General features: G+C 36.3%; 1 protein-coding gene across 1 annotated transcript in view; it reads right to left on the bottom strand.

Annotated features, from left to right (window-relative positions):
* The window catches only part of LOC118277934 (CDC42 small effector protein homolog), a 43,288-nt gene that overhangs the window by 3,999 nt on the left and 16,531 nt on the right, over window positions 1-22,758 (bottom strand). Inside the window, exons 2-3 of the mRNA XM_035596955.2 lie at window positions 15,151-15,549; window positions 2,280-2,374 (exon numbers count right to left, since the gene is read on the bottom strand). Of these exons, the coding sequence (XP_035452848.1) occupies window positions 2,280-2,374; window positions 15,151-15,292 (237 nt within the window). The 5' untranslated portion in view covers window positions 15,293-15,549. The remainder of the gene's footprint in view (window positions 1-2,279; window positions 2,375-15,150; window positions 15,550-22,758) is intronic.

Here is a 22,758-nt window from a genome sequence, read left to right as displayed (position 1 = left end):
ATAGGAAATGCCAGCGTCATCTAGTTATATATTACCTTGTAACCAATGTGCAAAAATAAATATCATAAATCATTTAAAAAGTATGAAATATGGCTTAAAATTTTTCGCTCTAGCATTCTGAGCCAAACTTTAAAAAATAACTAGCACATTCACAGCTTCTATAGCGGGATCTGACTCAAGGTAACATTTATCTATGTATCTATGTATAGGTTAATATGACAATGAGTGTGGTCGCGGCCGCGCTCATGTCTGCACGATATTTTATAATGGAAAGCAACCATTCAAGGTTCCCGGGATTACTAAGCTGACAACCAGAAAAGTCGACCTCCATTTATATGTATTAATCATTTTTTAAAGATATGTTTGCTGTTGTTTCACTTGCACTAATGATATAAAAAGTAGCCTGTGGCCTATGTCAGTCATTACAGACTATGATCTAGATTAAGTATTTTTGTGGTGCCCAAAAGGGCCCATAGTTGGGACATAACACTATTAAAATTATAGACCACACTGTACACTATGGATGTTTCAAAGTGATTTGATTTGAATTAAAGATATGTTTCACTTGCACTAACGATACAAAAAGTAGCCTGTGGCCTGTGTGTCAGTCATTACAGACTATGATCGCGGCTATATAAATCTGCACTGCTACACAATGAATATGAGCCTCATACTTGAGACATAACACTATTAAAATTATAAACCACACTGCACACTATGGATGCTTTAAAGTGATTTGATTTGATTTGATATATCTTTGTGCCAAATTTCACTCAAATCTGTTTTATTTTTTATGGAATGGGTGGCAAAACGGGCAGACTAGTGAGCTGATGGTAAGCGATCAGCGCCGACCATGCACACGCGCAACACCAGAGGCGTCACACATGCGTTGCCGTTGTTTAGTAGTTTTTGTATTAAAGAGTAACAAACATTCACCCATCCTCAAAAACATTCGCGCGTTAGTTTTAGTAGGATTTTATCTCGTTTCTTTCACCTCCACTATTATTATGAATGTATTTCTGTCTGTCTGTCTCTTTGTCACGCTTTCACGGCCAAACACTTGATTGAAATGTTTTCATATTTACGTGGACTGTTTCAATAGCGTTTCTCAATGTTAACTCATCTTTGGATGCATAGAATTTGTCATATTGTATTCACTTCAAATATTTCTTAGATCCTCATATTTTTTTGCGTCTTATTTCATCGCAACTCACAGTTATGTATTAATATTTTGTGTATGCAATGTGTTTAGAAAAGCGTATCTCCATGTTTTTTCTTCTGTCAGGGATTGTAAATATGTCTTTTTACAGATTGAAATTTTATTTATTGCGTTGAATTCCCTGTGGTCACTATTTTCGTGTGATTGATATGATGCTCGACAAGCGAAAATGGGAAAGAAAAGATGGGTCGCAGCTTGTGGATTTGTCAATCCTAAATAATTTAGAATACAATTTTAGTGAGTAAAAGTATTAACTCTTGTTTTTTTTAAAAAACTTTGCTTCTCACTAGAATTGTCTCCTGTATCGTGGGTGCGTCTACAAACAAACAAGTTCACATACACATGACACCCAGACCCGAAACAACAATTTTATCCGTGCGGGAATTGAAATCGCTATACGTTGCGCGGCGGCTGGTCACCCAGCCAACGTGCCAACCGAGACAAATCGAATAACTGATTGCTAGTTCTTCTATTATTCTAGCTAGGACATAAGTTTGCATTTTTAGAATATTAGTTCTCGTCCTACGCAGTATTTGTTCTATTGTCTGACAATACGGAAGAAATATGCATCGCATACTTTTGCAGAATGATTAACATACTCAACAATTACTTCTTTATAATGGTTACTCTCTATTGCTTTAATATTATGACAAATGACGACTACGGTAGTTATAATAACGGCCAGTCTGTATAACCTATCTATCTGAACTGTACTTGACTATATTATTATACATAGCAATGTTGTATTTTTTTATGGAACGTAAACGAGCAGACGTATCACCTGATGGTAAGCAATCGCCGCCGCCCATGGACACTTGAAACACCAGAGGCGTTAAAAGTGCGTTGCCGGCCTTTTGGGGTTAGGAATTTAAGGGTTGTTGGGGAATCGGGGATTGGGAAGATTGGGAAGGGGGAATTGGGCCTCTGGTAACCTCATTCACACATCGAAACACAACGCAAGCGTTGTTTTAAAATTATTTAACTCCCTTAGATTACATCCTTTACTTCACATAAACGGATTAAAACTAAATATTAATTAAGTAATTTGTAGTTGTCTCACCTTAACGCCGTACGCCATCTCGTAGCCGCCCTTGCTCTGCATTTGGTTCTGCATGGTGTGTAGCAGTGACGACGGGATGTCCACATCTGTAGAACCTGGAAACACGGGAAGTAAATGTATTAGTTTAAAGTTCCCCTTTACGATTTTCGCGATGCCTAGATGGCGCTGGTGATGTTTAAGATTCTGAAAAAGTTTAACCACCTGGTTTGGCATATAGATACATATCTAATACGAAATACATCATTATTATTTTTAGCGAATAGTTGAACATAATACTTTTCTCAAGAGAAATTTTCCAAGCTCCACTCAGGCAGAATCATAGTCAGGTAAAAAGTCAGTTCTTACATTATGAATATAGAAAACTGTCGAATCATTTCCTACACTACGTATCTGCCATTTCTCTAGTTGTTATATAATGTACTCAATAATACTTAATATTCATAACAGCAGCGAATAAAAGCGCTTACACGCATAATATTTTCTGGATCATTCGGTGCTATTATCAAAAAACATTTATCATCGGTATAATATCAGGGTAAGAGCCGTAAACCGCCTAGTCACGAACTGTCAAGTATCAGTTTTGATACTGAAATATATCACGTTGTAAGTGGTCGGAAACACGCAACAATAGTTATGTCAGGCTCTGATCTAATTAGTGCTGAAGGTCGGCCATTAGCCGCTTCGGATTTGTATTAATGCCCACTTAAGTTAATGTTAAGTAGAGCAAATTGTTATGTAATGGCCGAGCTTAGACGTCTAGAAGTCTACAAGTCTAGAAAGTGCCTTTTACATGACACAGCATGTTAGATGTAGGTGTTATTGTAAAGCAACTGCTGAGTTTAGTTAGTTTTATGAGGTTTTATGACAGGTAATGACACTGTATGCCACTTTTTACAATTTATGTTGTAAGACCCATGTAATAGAGGGTGAGTCTCTTGACATATACTGGGCACATTTCCAGACTCTGTGCTACTATTTTATTTTTATTTTCAGCCATGGTCGTCCCACTGCAGGGCAAAGGCCTCCTTCCACTCATCTCTTTGTAGAGTTACTTTGCCTGACCCGGGCATCGAACCCGAGACGCTTTGCCCGGTAGTAGCATTTGCGACCACTAGGCACGCGAAATATGGATTGTGTGATACACGATATCAAAGGGATAGTTTTTGATATAAGGAATGAAAAAAATGGGACAGAACAAGGAATGACTAAGAACATAAAAATGTAGCACATGTACTCCAAAAATCCATGACACCCATATTTCAATCTTTGCCGACTAACCTTTATCTTGCTTAGATAACAATTTAGATAGGTAAGTACAAGTTAGTAGGTGCTGCTCAAATCACGGCCCATAGCGTGAGAGACCACGATTGCTGTCAAAATATAGATAAACATCAATATGAGTCACACAGACGTCCTTGGTGTTTGATAATGGTGATAGTGTGGTGATTGACGACCGACCAGGGCCGGAGGGGGCGGCCCGGGACTTTGTGGGGCCCTAAGCACCCTTAAGTTAACACTGCTTGGGGCCCTTAGCAGGAAAAAATGCTATATTGAAATGAAAATGATTTTTAAACGTGTGCGTAATACAGGAAAATAGCCAAATTGCGATTAAACTCTTATAAAAACTTGAGAAATCTCTGTAATATTTTCCCCCAGGCGCGATACCCAGTTACTATCTGATCCAGGATCTACAGTGAAATAAGATACAAGAAAAGACGAAACATTATTCTAAGATTAACCAAAGACAACGCCACAATCTCACAACTGGCCTTGCTATCATACTTTTAGTATAATCACTTGGATTCTAAAGATAATGTGAAAATAAGCGACTCTAGAGCATAATACGACTCACCTTGAGGCGGATGAGTCAAAAAGTTAAGGCCAGACCGCTCGACCTCAGGGAAACATACAATAATTATTGTAAATGCGAAAAACATCAAAGAATGTACAGCACATAGGTACCTACTTACGAGTAAGTGCCGTGTTATTTTAAAACTGTTGTGTCATACGTACTAGGTACGAACGATTTTTTTTTATACTTTGAAGAACAATAACACATAATGTCACGCGTATTTACGTCCCAGAAGGAAAAGGTTATAGGAAAAGGTTTATTTTGGGGCTGAAAATCATCCAATGTCTTCTCTCGCCGTGGGCGAGGTGAGAGAGTATCTAAAACCACCCTCTTACTCTTACTGACAAAAAACTACCCCGTAGTCCTGCTTTTCGAGCTGGAGTCCCGGTAAACCCGCTGGACATAAGCAAAAGGTATAGATGCACATTTATAATACATTGTAACACCCATTTTTCACCAATTATAGAGAAGTCCGTAATAGTGAATGGGACTATTATTTTAAACTCAAATATTTAGCCAGTGACGTAGTTTTATCATATTGTCTATTGCATTAGGTTTTGAGGGAAACATCCTATTGTTATAGGAGTATATTTGACCACCAGAAACGACCACCGTCTTTGTCATTTCCCAATACAAATGGGTCCTCCTCGGTCAAAACTAAATTATTTCTACTTTTTAATACAATAAAATATTCAAAAATAATCACACTCTCATTCATAAATTTGAAAAAGGTACTACTTAATTTTAGATATTTTCTAGCTAAATTTCTAGAAATAAGTCTCCTTTTTGACGTATAAATCTGATGACGTCATTATAAACTATTTCATACAAAATTCATAGAAAATATTGTTTTTGATGTTTCGAAAAAAGTATTGTATTTGACTAGTAGGAAACTAGCCTATTGCAATTCTTTATCTGAATAAGGTAAAATAGGAGGATTTTCCTTATCCTAGGTACTTATGTATTAAACATGTGTCAACTGCGGCAGATGTCTCATATTTACATATGATCACGATGCTGTTATCTGATCCGGTGTATTGTCTGTATGTTATGTGAATAGGAAACGTCATTATTGTATTACCAGTTACTTTATAATGTTTCTTGAGTCTTTTTGTTATCTAGTTCTTATTTAAGTTTAAATGTGGGAGAGTCATGCTTCGGCACGAATAGGCCGGTTCGACCGGAGTGATACCACGGCCTCACAGAAAACCAATGTCGTCGTTTGTCGTGTGAGTGAGGTAACCGAGGCCTAATTACTCCCCTTCATTCCTTTACAACCCTTAAATTCCAAACCCTCAATGCACTTGTAACTTATAATAGTGGAGTTTAAAATACTTAGGTAGTCCAACTCTATGTACTTTCAGGAAGTGCTTTTTGGCATAATCAATATTATGACAAAGCACCTCTCGTAAAACACACGATTTTCGTTTTAATAACGCACGCACGACGAGAAGACACGGAAACAAAGATGGTTACAGAAATAAATTGGTATTTCTTGAGGGTAACGCCAAGGTGAGGCGGATGTCCGCGAAACGAGAATAATTATAATATTCTAAGTGGTTAGCTTGCAAAATCACTCGTCATGTTACTCACGACCTAACCTTAAAGTATTTATGTCCGGAGCTGCGGACTACCTAGCGGGTTTACCGGGGCTCCGGCTCGAAAAGCAGGAGTAGGAACGGGGTGGGTATAAGTCAGTAAGAGTCTAACACTCCCTCTCGCTTTGCCCATGGCGGGAGAAGTCATTGGATGATTTTCCCCCCTCAAAAAAAAAAGTATTTATGTGAACGCGAATTGTCTTTGCCTGCGTTTCCTTTTTTTAATAAAGTTACGCCTTTTGTCTCCTTAGGGGTAGGCAGAGGTGCACATTACGGCACGTAATGCCGCAATACAATGTACACCCACTTTACACCATTTGTGTCCCATGTAATAGGAAGCCTATTGACATATACTCGGCACAATTCCAGACTCTGTGCTACCACTGAGAAATTTTCAAATACCCGAAAAAAGCCCAGTAATACTTTGCCCGACCCAGGAAACGAACCCGAGACCCTTTGTCCGGCAGTCGCACTTGCGACCACTCGACCAACGAGGCAATCAGAGGTTTCTTTTTTACATTTTTGAATTTAGAATAGTAGGTAGCCATGTTGTTATGCCAAGGTTTGCCTTTGTTCAGTTACGTTCAAACTAATGACTGCTATTTATAAGATCTAAGATTTATAATGGCTATTAATTATAATTCATGAATTCTTTTCAATACTTCGGTATGAAGCAATCAATGAATTTTCTTCTTCAATAGTTTGAGATGAAGTACTTTAATTTGTATATTGGGTAACAAGTCATTGGTCACGCTAATAATCATATTGTAATTCCAATTCTAATAAACATGGACATCGCAATACGTAGGGTAAAGCTATAAAATTGATTGAAATGCAATTTTTCCATTCAGTCGATTGGAAGAATTCCACTACTGTCAAAATTGATAAATTATGTTTGTTTCTGTATAAAAATAGGCTAAGTACCTACAATACTTATACTTAGCATGTTTATAAGTAAATATTTTATTTTAAATTTATTGAGATGAGGCTGGTATTTCCTATGACTGAAATGAAATCCCGAAACAAACGAGGTTCCAATAGGAACCTCTGTTTGTTATTTATTAATACCTACTTTAAATAATAATAGGCTATTCTCATATTAGTCAAATTGGATACTTTTTTCGGAACATCAAAAACTATAATTATTTTCTATATGAAATAGTGCGTAATGGCTTCACCAGATTTTTACGCCAATTAGGAGACTTAATTTTGAAAAATTTTTGTTGTATTGAAAATTCGAAATAATTTATTTTTGGTTGAAAACTGTCTAATTCCTACACAATAATTTTCCTACATACTATAGTACCTAAGTACCTAGCTAGTATTGTCATGAGCAATCGCCTCCATTTAGAAACAAGAGCAGTCGGTTAAGCATTCAGTCGAGTGTAACGTCATTATAATTAGTATTTAAAGCCATTCATTATATTTTAAGTAATGGCGTATGAGTTTGTCGGTATTATTGCCGACTCGCACACATGGTGCTGTTACGAAATATGTCTGGTAAGCTTATTAAAAAAAGGAAACTACTTATAAGTATTTAGGCCAGTTGTTATGTTACGATTTAGTAAAATAGGTCGGATTAATGCTGTTATTGTATTGTAGAATTTACTTGTAGATACGTATGCTAGGTAAGTATATAATAATATGTAATGTGTATCGGTAATTCTATGGAATAGCGTCTGCGAACGGTGCTCATGATGAAGAGTCCCTCTGTGACTCGAAATTAATAGAGCTTTTCTAAGTATATTTACGTGAGTAAACCATTACAACGTCACGCTTTTTATTTTCGAAGGGGTAGGCAGAGGTATACATTACGGCACGTAATGACCAGCAATACTTTGACCGATCCGGGAATCGAATCAAAGACCCACTGGCAACGCGGCTGCTCGTTTTTCTGTTTTATGAATTAAAAAAAAAATTGAAACAACAAATCAATTTTTAAAAGCCATATAATTTCTAGAACCTATTCAATACTAAGAAGAATGTGTGTCCTTACAAAAACGAACGATGTTACCTTTGAATAAACCTCTAACGAGGGACGAGCGAGCTTCGGACTTTAATAAACATTGTCCTGTTCACATTGTCATGTCAAGTCTACTGTAAACATTACAGTATACATAAGTATACATAACATGTACATAGGACTGGTTTATGAAGATATATCTAGATGATGTATGTAGATGCTTTATTATAAGTGAAAGAATAACTACTTATTGAATTTCTCGTTTATTTGCTCGTCGATCGTCTATGCGCAACATCTGTCACTGTTCACAACTGAACAAAGCACTTCTTCTATACATATAAAAGGGATTTTAGTAAGTACGGGTCATTTGTAGAACGCAGTTTGTTGTACCGTGATTAGATAAATATTATACACAGATTTGACTGTCAAGGTTGGCGCGATCTATCAGTTTCGTTGGCAACGTGTAGCTAAAGCAACTAATCGATTTAAACGAAGCAAAACTTCACGTCCCTATTACCAAAAGATATGAAGATTAGTACATATGTATCTTCATATCTTTTGACACAGGCGAAAATCCTACTGCAGGGCAAAGTTTAAAACGCATAAAAGTTATATCGATGTATCTATCATGTATTTTTTGGCAACATTGCTTAACTAATCAAGATTAAAATGATTAACTAACTAAGTACACTAATCACAACAGACGTAAGTATAATACCTTTACACCACATTCTCACTGTCCACAGCAGAAACATCTACACGTTACATTTACAAAGTAAAATGTTTACACGGCAAAATGTTATCCGCGCGAGTTCAAGGAAGTTCACGTTGCGCTAGATTCAGTACCAATAGGGCTGGCAACACTTTCCTTGCGAAATTCTATCGATAACCTTTCCGTTTCTCTATGGTCGCGGATTGATTGCACTGTACGTTTAATTTAGTTTAACGCGCTGTTAAACATAACCTCTTTTTTAGTTTAGGTTTAATTTGCAAGCAAACGTTGCGAATGTCTGGTTTGTTCCATGTAATCTTGTTTGTAGAGGTTACAAGTGCTATTGCTTGCTGGTTGGCAGGTGCTTGTGAAGGATAGTATAGTTTCGTTTTTGTTACTAAGAGATTTCAATTAATGCCCCGTTTTTGGTAAAAGGTGGATTTATATGGTGTACGACTTTTATAGTTGTCAAAAATATGGAGATTAAGCGCCTGTTTCACCACCTTCATAATAAGCACCCGATAAACTTATGTGACAGATAATTCATACAAATTACGTTCTATATTCAAATCTATCTGGTACATAGCGGCTATCTAAACATTGTGAAACAGGCCCTAAGACTTTTGACAATTATGTCCTAGACATTCTTTATTTCTGAAATCTTTTCTGTATACTAATAAGCCTTATCAACAACATAAGTCTTGTTCAGACGAGGATAGTAAGCGACAAAATGCGAGCGATTGAACAGGGCATGGACGTTAGAATCGGGATGAGTCACTGGGTCGCTACTCGCTTGCCGACGAGCACGGCCGGCGAACTCGCCCGTTTATTTCCAACTCGACTACAGGGCTGGCCACGTGTAAACACGCGCGAAATACTAACATTACACTCAAGGATACGTAAACCAGAATATGAATAATGTATTCGTAAGCGAATCATTAATTTATTTCTATGTTATTCCAATCATTTGATGTTAAATGTATCGTATTAGCATTTCTAATTGTTTTAACGCTTAGTCACCGTTTTGTTTACGTACATTGTAACCGAAAACCTTATAAAAGTATTACGCATTTCGTATCTAATTTCCATTAAAACAAAATTACGAACTTGTCAAAAAAAATCCGTTTGATAGGCAAGTTAAGTAAATAAATCAGCCATAATTTATGCATTCACAAACATCGAAATAAATTGTTATCTGTGCAGGTTTTCTCTTATTTATATGCACCGGCGTTTAATTTAACTTTAGTAATAAAATCAAGCAAGTTATGTGTAATCTCTGGTTAACATCCTTAGTTAGAGTTACGAATAAATAATATGCGTGCAACCGTCTCGGATGTTCTAAATTTAAAATGCAACGACATTCCGCCGCGTTCTGTTTGTATGACGCTTCAATGCTTATAAAGCTAATTCTCTTGTCTATGGATCGAATATTTTTTATCTGTTTACCATTCTGCCATAATGGGATGAATATAGTTATTTTGATATAAGTTTTTAAACTGACATGGTCACTAACACTATCTTTAGAACTTAAGACGGGATATTTACCATGTTTATTTATGTCTATGAGTTTCCGATTCAGTTCATCCGTGATCATGGCGCTTGCAACAGTGCCGAAATATCGGAAACTCATAGACATAAATAAACATGGTAAATATCCCGTCTTAAGTTCTAATGATACGTTATTTTGAGTTAGTTATCATTGTTAGTTATAAATAAATCGAGTTAATTACATAAATGTCTACTGTTTTAATTACACATCGAATTAACTGTACATAATTGTCTAGTAATTAGCTTGTAACGGAAACTATTTCACAATTAAGGAAAAGGAAAATTATTAAATTGTCAACTGATTTTAATTTGAAATTGGCTTTCTAACATCCTATTAAAATTGTAAAATTAAATGTAAAGTTTGAAGACATAAATGATATATCAATTTAGATGAAACTTGATAGAGATGGACTATAGATTAGGATAGCAAATGGACTTCTTTGAATCAGGTAACGCAGGCGAAGTCACCGGCAGAAACAAGTGACACAATACATCGTAAATTGCGTAATACATTAAACATACCACCAAATAATTTTGACGACTTCCCTAGCAACTTGAATAAACTATTTAATTTTATACAAAGCGTGGCTCAGACATTTAGTATTCGGAGTGGCGACAAAACTTATCGTATATAGTAGGTACCTACTAAGCATACATAATATATCGTAACAAAGACATTAGAATGAATGGACTCACAATATAATACGTTGTATAATATTATGTATCTGTGGCTTTCGGGTCAATAGAACTATATCGTACTTGAATTGTCTGTACCTTTAGTATGAGTTTGCTTTATGTTTAAACTTTTAAAGTAATAGAAACGTCAGCGCGCACGCGCATAGGCTGTTGATAAGGATGTTGAAATACCAATTTTTTAAATCTAATTCTTTAATCTCTATATATAAAAATCAATTGCTGTTCGTTAGTCTCACTAAAACTTGTAAACGGCTGGACCGATTTGGCAAATTTTGCTCTTAAATTATTTGTGTAAGTTCAGGGAAGGTTTGAAAGGTGGGAAAAGGTGTTTGAAGCGACATGAAGTTTGCTGGGCCAGGTGGTTAAACAAATAAATATTTGGTTCAAAATTTTTAATCGTGTGACTAAGTAGATCCGTCAACGCCTTTCACAATCTACTTTAAAAACCAATTAATATTTTTAAAGCTTGTCAATTTTATGATATTAGTTTAGAGAAATAGTTTTAGTAAGAAATGCTACCTTAATACGTTATTTTAAAAGTTGTTTTTAATTGCCAAGCAAGCATTAAAGAGAAATCAATGTGGAGTTGTGGTCTTGCGGACTAATTAATTCTTTGTGTAGATATTTTATGACTAAGATAGTAGTAACGTTACTAATGAGAGATAAGTAGTAGATATTTGCATTAGCAACTAAATACTTATCAGAATCACCTTCGTAAATGAGAAAGTTTAAAGAACTCTTATTGTTTTAGCGTCTATACATTGTTAATGTAATCTGTTCATTATACATATTGTAAATGGGAAAGTGACTGATTGTTTCTTTGTTACTCTTTGACGTCGAAACTGCTGAACCGATTGAGATAATTTTATAGTCTAGAATACTGATGGAATACCGGTTCATTCCGTACTAAGTTGTCAGGAAAAGAACTAGGTACGTTTTGCTCACGAAAAGGATTGAAGATTTTTGGCTTTTGGAAAAAAGCCAAAGAAACAAATAGGTTTATGCAAGTAAACAGCAATGTAATTGAAGTAAAGCTTTACATTACACTGTTAGGTATCAATCAGTAGATGACTAGGAATAGCCAACAAACTTGGAAATCTCCGCGCCACTTTCCATAACTAATCAACAAATTAAGACAAGATTTTGTGATTTCTAATTTCCAAAACATTGCAGTATCTTACCCAAAAATTAGATTTTAGAAATTCTAATCTGCAATAAACTTTACTTAAAACAAAAGCGGAACTCATTAAAATTCAATGAAACAGATATTATCTGTGGTCGTTTGGTCTAATTGCCGATTATGTCCAACCAATGGCAGGCCACTGCAAAAAGTAGCGTTCACTATCCAAATTTGAAATCGCGCTTTAGGATACGTTCAGTTTCGCTGTTGAGCTACGAATTTAAAACTAGATCAAATAAAACTGGTTTTTATTTTACTTTTAAGTAAAAAAACTTTTAGTTGGTAATTAATAGACTTTTTATTTCACTTCGTGTTTGGCCATTTCTAGGGGGGCAATATTCTAATATTCCTTCTCTTTAATCAAAATTGGGAAATACAAAATTGAATAATTTCCAAAGTCATTGTGATTCCAAGGTAATTAATGTCAATATATTTGCGACACCAGTAAAGAAAATGTTAAAGGTATATTGTATCTAATACTAAAATACGGATAAATATACCATACATGCATCTACGGAGGTAGGTAGAGACAAAGGAACGCCAATTGCTACGAATCTTATACACTTCTTTCGCTTTATCAACAGCCATCAGTCTTTTCATAAATATGTATATCAGACCCGCATTAAAATGTCTTACTAATGAATTCAATTACTAAAACTGAATTAATTATAATTTTCCTACTAAATATTTAATGAAATATATCTCAAGGCAGCGACGGACTAGAATAAATCTGCGGTACTTTGCTAGCAAAGAGGCGGTCTAAACAGGATTGAAGAGGGCTAATAACTGGTCTAGACAAGTCTAGTATTAGCTTAGATCACTAAATTATATCTAATAGGACCTAGGAATGTCGCAGATGCAAGCGGGGTATGGGAAAAGGAAATCAGAAATAATGCTGATTACTACTTGAACGTTTCAACATTTTTTGTTTTCAATTAAAGACCGCAAGGAAAGCAAAAAAGATACTAAATTGATTTGTGCATTTAAAATTGTTTTAGGAGTGATATTTCCGACATGTTTTTTGTTTGTTATTTAATGTTAGATAAAAATAAATATAAAATATCTAGTCAAGTGAGAGATTGTCAGAGATTAGCATGGTATGTTAGGTAATAGGTAGTGCAAATTAGAACTGGCAAAAATGTAAGGAGTAAGGAAACGTGACTCGCACAACTTTAAGTTTTTACATTTGGTACCTAAGTCCTTAGTTTACCATGATTAAACAATGAGAATTCAAGTCCAAAGCATTTTTGACTTAGATCTACCAAGTAACAAAGACGCAACCCTAACAAACCAGTTCAAACTAGATCACCTAGGGCTGACACAACGTCAGACTGATATACAAACCCAAGAGTGACTACAAACACTACAGAGACTGCACACTGACACGCCATTCCCTTAAAAGTCTGATGCTCATCAGTTATGGGACAGAATAGCATTCCTTTTTAAGGATCCCCCTATACTCGTCTATTCGTAACCAAAATAGGCAGGACACCATCCTTTAGAATACCAATGCGTTTTTTTTTACATAACAGACTACCGTTCAAACACGTATTAGTCGTTATGTCCATTACATAAGACTCAGTTTTGTAATCCTTACACATCCTGACTTGTTACTTGTTTGCAATGGAAAGTGCGTGAATTGCACTCGTTTTTAGTTTTTAGTGATTACGAGTGTGTTTAAGATTCTGCGACGGTTGTAGATTATTCTCGTAACTCTAGAGTTCTAGAAAGACATTCTATCGTTAAATGGTACGATTCCAAATGGCTTCTAAGTATTTTTAAACCTTGTTGAGGATTATTTTCTTCACTAACTAACCTGGAAAACATTACTTAAACAAATATATGAACTATGCGTTTTTGCGGATCGAAACATATCAATTTGAGTGGAGCCTTTTTTTAGTGGGCAAAATCAACCAATGCCTTCTCCCGCCTTGGGCGAGGTAAGAGGAGTTCCTACTCCTGCCCTTCGAGCTGGAGCCCCGGTAAACCCGCTAGGTAGTCCGCAGCTCCGGATGAACGGAATTGATAGTCGTATGTAAATGCAAAATTTCAATAAATCGCCTTAAATTTTGAATATCATCATTATATCATAGTCCCGGTGAACCAAGAGTGCAAATAAACCAGAATATCTGTGTATATCTGGTATTCACCAGTATGGGTGTCTGATCGGTCATTCACCTTGATTTTCGGTAAGGTTATGATAAGGTTCCTACTGAGTGACAGCTCGTTATCAAGCCATCGATCGTCAGGATTACGCTGATCGTCCTCGAGTGGTTATTTGATGTAGATAAGAGATAGCCAAGTACCATGGCATTGGGGTTAAATTGTGCGTATTACTGATGGATTTTTCCCCATTCAAGCTTCTAGAAAGTTCCTATTCATTACTTGATGAGCGCAAAGCAATAAGCAGGCTATGGTTATTGCTTAGTGATATACAAAGTAAACAGATTTATGAACAAAGTATTCATTTCATATATTGTATTATGAGGCTGTTGCATGCCTAATAGGCACTAGGATAATAATTTTTATTTTGGTCACAAAATTCCTATCGTATCCTATTCTCTAATCACCGACATTTTAAAATCTACCGTGGTTATCATTCATGGCTTGCAACGGTTATACAAAAAGCACAACATAACAATTTACTAATTTTATTATGGAAAATCTGCTTAGAAAACCTTTCTTTATCGAGATCATCCCAGTACTGATGATTTGATTAACAAAATCTCTTTAATAATCAAAATCAAGTTACCAATAAGAGTAACAAAGAATGAATAAAAGTCATACAACAACGATTACCATTTACCACCAGTAGCCAGTAGCGTTACTGAGAACTGTACGTTCAACTGAACCCTGTGACTCACTGTTGTGAGAAACATCAGTCACTGTAACAAAAACATTAGAAGCTGTTTCTACTTCACTTTTTCTATGTTCCTGTTAATTGAAGATTGTTGTATTATGTGTACTTACTGGGTCTTTCGTCTTCCTTATGTGCTTTGTGTATGATTTATGAAAATAATTAGCCATTTGTGTATAATGACGCCATATCTGTTTACCTCAGTTGAAGTTCAAGGTTTTTGAAGAGTTATCAAGTATTAGTTTGGGCTTCATTTGTGGTGAATATGTGTATGTTTCTAGTTATTTTGTGTGGAGTTTTGAAAATCACACAATGTTTTCTGATTATGCCATAACAATAGTAAGTTTGAAACATGGTACTGTTGTAGTATTGGACATAGGTACGATATGTCTCTCCCAGTTACTTCTCACAAGACAATGAAGCTACATAATATAAATATCCGACATAAGTTATCTAGAAACGTACCTATGTGTCCTGTGTGTTGAAAGTTGGTCGGCGCGCCGATCATGGATCGGTCTATTCTCCGGCGCGTGCGCTGCGCCTGCGCGGCGGGCTGGTAGCAGCACGCGAACCATTGCAGCCAAATTTCACTGCCGGTGCTGGCCATTACTGTTCTCTAACGTCCACTGCACACGCGAGTCCTACTTCACAGCTACGACTCTTGCTACCGCTCGGACGCGGCAAGAAATTCGAATTCGAATCTCGTAGTGATGCACACTAGATCGAACTGTCGATACTCAACTCGCGCCACTGATATACACGTACTACTCGAGGATTAACTATCAACAACGCGTTCATGTGACGTCACTAGTGTTCAGATGAGCGCTGCCCCGATAGCGTTGATCGCATGATTCCCGATACCATCTGAAAGTAAAAATGTTGCTGTCAATGATAACACATTCACACACAAACGAGTTTAAACTTAAAACTAAAAATATTTGGAGAAATATTTCCGTGCACTTAACGACGTGGTCGGCCGACGTCAGAGATAATTCGGCCGAGTAAATAGGACTCCCTAATTAGTAATTAAAGTAATGGCTGCGGGCGCAGCTAATTCGTTGTAATCAATTAAAAACAGTGAAAAAGCGTAAAATGTGTTTACGAACGTATTTCGTGGTCACGCTTGTTTATACGACTTTGATTAAGATGTTTGACAGTCGATTGCTTCATTGGTCTAGTAACCTACACGATTACGCATCAAAAAGTTGGAAGAAAAATAGTAAAAGTTCAGTAGGTACTACTAAAGAATGTCTTACGAACGCAGTATAGGGCAGTGGGTCTCGACTTGATCAATCCAAATGTATAACTGTCATACATTATAGATATGCAGAAGACCGAATGACTGAATTTAAAGAATACATTATGCTGTGTCACCCAGAACGCGTTGCATGGGCCAATCTTAGTACCTATCTCCACGTAAAATATTAAAAACGTCTGTGTATATTCACGTGTGGCAAAAGCTAACGCCTTCATAATAAAATTACTGTAAAGATCTTTAAATCCTTGTACATCCAATATGATGGTATTGGGGTTCGTGATATTTTCCTGACAATATTACTCGTAAAATATTTAACATTAGTCATTATTGACTGTATGGTTGGCGCGGTGGTTAGGCAACTGGCTGCCGTGCAACGTGTCGCGGGTTCGATTCCCTACTACGAAAAATCTTTGTGTGAACCACAAATTGTAGTTCCGGGTCTGGGTGTCATATGCATGTGAACTTGTATGTTTGTAAACGCACCCACGATACAGGAGAAAATCCTAGTGTGGGGCAATGTTTTTTTTAAAGAAAGGAATTGGTTAGTAATCAGAACTAACCAAGTCGGTTAAAAAGGCAGGAGACAGAAAGAAAGTAGAACCGACCATACTTAATGATATGAGAACATTATGGAAACTGGAAAAAGTAGTATACATACGTTATCGTTACTGGTTACTGGTTAGCCAAACCGGTTGCATGTGACCAAGTAGGTTTACTGAGACACAGCGAGTTGTGTTTAACATAGATTTGTTAGTTTAAAGGTGGCAGATGTTAGGAGGTTGGAGATTGATAGTGGGTTCTTTATAGTGGGTAATAAAACTGAGGTCCTTACTTTTTTTGTAAATTCATACCTCAAATATTTATGTTACACATAAAGGAAAGTGGATTAATTATCATTCTTGTCAGTTATTATGATTTTAATATTAGTTTTCCCAAGTTTGAGTATGTCACAATTACATACTCCTTTATCCTCTACTTAATCTTTCAAATAATTGCTCACACAGCCCATTTATTTGAGTTTCTACCAATTTCTTATAAGTACTCCTACTACAATTGCATAGTAGCACAGATTAAGTTTGATGAAGTATTTTCTGCTGCAATCAAAATACATACGGAATAAAACATAAAAAATAGTGTAGTATAGATTTTCGTAAAGTAACGCCTGACTATTCCATATATCATCTGCAGTAGGTAAACATACATTACGTATGTGATCTTAAATCCGCATATCTTCAAAGGAGTGATGTTATCGGATCACCACAAGCACACGACTTCACGTCTCGCTGAGATGTTGGCGACATGGCTCTCAAGCGGCTGATAAGCGAGTGAATGTCATGTGTCAGTCAGAAGTCCCTTGACTAAGTTAAATGCTAATACGGAAGTCTAGTCTTAAAATTCTACTAAGCATTTTTCAAAAATGATGTAGAACTTTAGTTAGGTTTTTTTTGAGACAGAAAATCACCTGTACCTTCTGCCGCCTTCGGTGAGGCGAGGGGAAGACACAGACTCTTACTGACTAAAAATCGCCCCGTTCCTACTCCTGCTTTTCGAGCCGCTGCCCCGGTAATCCGCTAGGTAATCGGCAGCTCCGGTTAAAGCTTTTTAGATTACTTAAATCTACTATTGCGTTTCCCAGTTTTAGGAGGTAATGACCTATATTTTACCTATAAGTTGTAAAGTATAGGGTTATGTTTGAATCAAATATGTGGGTAAGTAATTAACTTAGTAATCACTTAGTTGCAAGACCAAGAAAGGAGAAAATGGCAAACAGCATGGTACGAAGTCTAGACAAACGGTTAGTCACACTCGCAAAGATAAATATTTATTTATATCGGTCTACGGCCGATGGTGTTTGCCAAATTGAAGTCTAAACTGTATAGTATAACGTTCAATTTTTAATAACTGTGGTCTAATTGGACTGGCCAGTTTAAAAATGACTAAGTTTGTGTGTTTGGTTGCTTGATTTTTAAACAGGAAAAACGTATTTACTCAGTATGTATTACTTTTGATTATGTTTAGAAATAAAATACATGTATATCCCGGTAGTAAGAAAGTTGTAGACGGAAGCAATATTTAAATATTTAGTTATAAGAATAGAGGCGTAGGAAGTTTAAAACATTACATTCTCATATTTTGAATGCTATTTTTTTGTATCAGGCATAAAATAAATTATGACAGCCGACAGTTAAAAAGTTGTTCCGTTTTTTTTAACCTCTTGCAACATTCGCAAGTCTGTGAACTTTTCATTTCTCTTTCTCCGCATCAACGGCATCAACGTCAAATGTTGAAATACAACACTATCTACAAGTATAGCTATTTTTACTTGATGAGAATCGGTGTTAAGCGTATTCGACACGTTGGCCTCAATATTACTTACCTGTGAACTAAAACTTCTCGAGAACACATTGTAATAACGTAAAAAGAGAAAGGATTGATTTATTGTCATATTTATGTCTAACCGGCGCCATCTTGTTTGAAGACGTCAAATATTTCGCGCCATATTCCGTTTTTAATTCAAATGCTTTTTTTAATTATCGAAGGAGGTTTGTCAGTAAAGTTTTACTTAGAAATGTGATTAAAGCTGTTGTTTTTAGTACTGTTGGAAATAAAGTACATTATGTTTAAAGATTTATTGAATGCGATTGTAACAATATACATGCGGACGACCACGTGATATACCAGACACACGTGTGGGACATGTACCTACATGTGATAAAACATTTGTTTAGCACTTGAGACAATTTGGATAGATCAAGATATTACATTGACACTTTTTGGAATCATTTTAAGCTATAATTTTATTATAACTTTCGTGAGACATAGTAAATTAATTATTATGTTATCGGCTTACTGTAATGTTTTGACGAGGAACTCGACTAGTTTCAAGCCATGCTAGAGGCTCATATTCATGGGCAGTATTCCGCGACACACGACGCGGCGATTGTCGCGCCGCACATTTTAAGCTCGTCAATTTAAAAGATTTAAAAAATAGGGCTTTAAAGCGATAACAGGTTTAAAAAAAAAGCCGTTAAAAGCAGCAGGTCTGCTCTGAGCCTTATTGTCACCAGTAGGCAGACAGTGAAAGTAAATTATCCGATCATTGGACTATCGCTGAGATAGGGAAAGTACTTACTCTCGTCTTGTCCACCTCAACCGTCATGGGAGATTGAATTGCATTGTTTTACAAAGTGCTACCGTATAATTGAAATATTGTTTTTATCAATAACTATCTGTCTTAAAATGGTTAAGAGAAAAGAAGAGGTTGTGAAAGAATGTATAATAATATTAATCCAACGTTATGCCTTTTATCCCCGTAGCAGTAGGTGCACATTACGGCACGTAATGCCATTGTATAATGTACACCCACTTTTCACCATTTGTGTTATAAGTCCTATGTAATTAGGGGTGAGCCTATTGCCATATACAGGGCACAATTCCAGACTCCGTGCTATTACTGAGAAATTTTCTAAAAAAACGATAAAAACCCAGTAATACTTTACCCGACCCGGAAATTGAACCCGAGACCCCTTGTCCGGCAGTCGCACGCGGTTTTGAGACAAGTTTCAGGCAGTCAATATACAAGTATATACAAAATTACAGCTGGGTATCTCAAATTCCGAGGTGAAATCCTAATTTGACTGGACTAATAATACTTTGCGGCGCTCGTACGCCAAAAACTATTGATTTTATGAAAAAGTTATCAATACATAAATTGTAGGAATTTTTTTCTAGTTTAATTTTGTAAATAAATATTTTTTCGTAAAATGCGTCGGAACGGAGATATTAATAAAAAACCGTTTTTAGGCGCCATTTTTTCAATATGGCGGCGCGAGCGGCGGGTGTACGAGGTGGCAAAGTTGAAATTCGAAAAGAGCATACCCAAATCTATAAATTCACCAATTTTCAAAACTCCCGGAAAACTTTCCAGGTAACCCCCTTTTTATCTACCAAATGACTGGACTACAAAGTAAATATTTATTATATTTGAAATTACTGAAACACTCTGTATCTGCCTGTATAGGATACTTTCGGCCCACTTAACCACAGCAAATTAAATAATAAAATCTTGTCCGCGAGACCAAAGTGCGTTCGGCCCAGTTGGCCACAAAAATAGTAGGCATAATTAATTTTGTACAACTGGTCCACGTGGCCCAGTTTATTGCCGCCCAGTTGATCACTGAGTCAGTCGCACTTGCGACCACTCGATCGACAAGGGAAAATAAATAATATATGTAACTGTGTATAATAAGAAGTTTATTATAATGACGTAGAAACAAACAATAGAGTATAGCTTACTAGACAGTGCATAATGAACGATGCACGTGACAAACTGCTCGGTTATCCTACAATTATCTAATTGACGCATTAACGCATATTGTTCGACGCTGCCTCGGTCAATGTGCGTTTGTTTGTAGTGTTTCATTTAACTTGTATAGTTTGGAGAGGTTATTTCAAACTTTTTGATTCCCGATTTTATGTATCATTAATTTTTAACTATGTTATGTATGGGTCTACATGGGTGAGTCTGTTGTACACCTTTCTATACCATACCCCGCATCAGGCATAACTTTAGACTCAGTGCTATATTACTGAGAATTATGTAAAATCCTTGAAAATTTTTGAAAATACTTACAAGGGAATCTCTAACCAGAAACATCTTGCGATTACTCTACCAACAAGGTAAAGAATCACATCAACAGCCTAGAAGTGGCCACTGCTGACCAAAGACCTTTTCTCACAAGGAGAAGGTTCAAGCCATGCTCATGTCAATGTCATGTCTCAATCACCATGCTTGCTCAATGCCGGTTGGCAAATAAGGTAAAGAATAGAGAGAGCGAGAGAGAAAGAGAAAGAGAGAAAATCAATTATTTGTGGGCAATATTACCCAACACACACAATTCTAGATACAACGTTTATAATAAAGAATTTAGACCGAATTTCAGTATTCCTATGAATATTAATCCAAGTTGACTAATCGTCTTACGTTACACCCGAGCGACCTCTGGCGACCTTATTCCGTTTTTTGTATTAACGCTTTCGATACTACGCCTTTTATCGATTATTACGGTTCTCAATGAGACCCTGATTCAAATTATTTCGGTGTTGTTATCACCATTTTGTTTTTATTGGACCTTTGGTAACGATGTTGGTTCTTTTTTAATCCAGTTATTTGGAAGATTCTTATGGAGTGTCTATATTTGGCGATTACCTAGCGGGTTTACCGGGGCTCTGGCTGGAAAAGCAGGAGTAGGAACAGGGTGAATTTTAGTCAGTAAGAACCTGATACTTCCTCTCCACTCGCCCAAGGCGAGTCATTCATCATTGATCGACTGATCAATTCATTGAATTAATGGATTGATTTTAGACACCCGGAAAAAGCAACATAATAATTTGATATTTGCAGCCGTGGTTACTTTTTTAACTAGGATATGCACTTATCCCCACTATTTCCTGCCTCCTCATTGGTGCTAAATGCGATCACCATGAGGACAACGATTTAAGATCATAACAGGTATGTATTGACAATCTTTATCTGAACAACCAAAAACAGAGTCGGGACAAGTCAGTATTGTTATCTTTTCTGTATTCTTTTATCTGTGACAGCTCTATTATACTATCTACCCGTGACCTTAAATATTGACAGAGATAATGTCTTTTTGAAAATAAATAAATATTACAAACATACGAGCTCTACTTTCCTTGCTGATGGGCCACAAATGGCTGTAGGTGTTTTTTTTTGGGGCGAAAGTCATCCATTGCCTTTTCTCGCTTTGGGTGAGGCGAAGGGGAGTGTCAGACTCTTACTGACTAAAAACCACTCCGTTCCTACTCCTGCTCCGGAGCCCCGGTAATCTGCTAGTAAGTCCACAGCTCCAGAATGGCTGTCTCTGTAGAGCAAGACACTGTGGTGGTCACATCTTAATCAAAGATTTTTGCTTTTGGTATGTGATCGGTGTAGGTTCAACAAAACATTACATTACGTGTGATAATGATCCGGTTTATCTCTGATCTTCAAAAGTAATGATAAACAGGATCTCGATCTTTTTAGCAGCCTCGATAATTGAAATTGTCGTTAGGTAAACCTAGCTCGTTCTTCTTCATAGGTAAACCTAATGTAACGACAATTTCAATTATACTAGACCCCAAGATATACTATTATGGTAACTGTAAAACAAATTAACTAAAGAAAACCACGATTCCATTCTATAAGAATAATATAAATAAGTATGGCTATAAAGACGCGAAGTTATTCTTGATAGCAACATCATAATTCTCATACAAAGCAATATTGCCCTAAAACAAAAGCTGATAAAGTTCATAACAGTTTGCTTGAATGTTGAGGTGAAGCACCTGTGCTTGTGAGTCACCCGTTCGGGTCAAGATCGGGGATGTTCGGGATATTTCGGCTTTTACTGTAGGGCTATAATATTGCCAAGTTACGAAGCGTAGAAACTAAGCTCGGGTTTTTATTATTGACAATGTATTGAGACAATAGTGGGATATAAAATTCAATATTGTTTATGTTTTCCTTTAAAATACTTATTTTTAGTATTTGCTATGTATCATGTATGTGATGTCGTTTTGTATTCATTTGAATCGAAACTTCTGATGTTAGCGTTATTTTGGAGCAGAGCTGCGGACTACATAGCGGGTTTACCGGGGCTCCGGCTTGAAAAAGAGGAGTAGGAACGCGATGGGTTTTACTCCCTCTAGCGAGAGAAAAATTAATGCCAAAACAGCTGTAATCAGCGCTTATTTTGTGCTTATTTATAATGTGACTGTATTCCGTGACACTTACCATAAACATTCTTTTA

The sequence above is a fragment of the Spodoptera frugiperda genome, chromosome 18 (genome assembly GCF_023101765.2).
Source record: "Spodoptera frugiperda isolate SF20-4 chromosome 18, AGI-APGP_CSIRO_Sfru_2.0, whole genome shotgun sequence".
NCBI lineage: Eukaryota > Metazoa > Arthropoda > Insecta > Lepidoptera > Noctuidae > Spodoptera > Spodoptera frugiperda.
The sequence above is the reverse complement of the archived record's forward strand: the minus strand, read 5'-3'. Positions and strand labels throughout refer to the sequence as shown.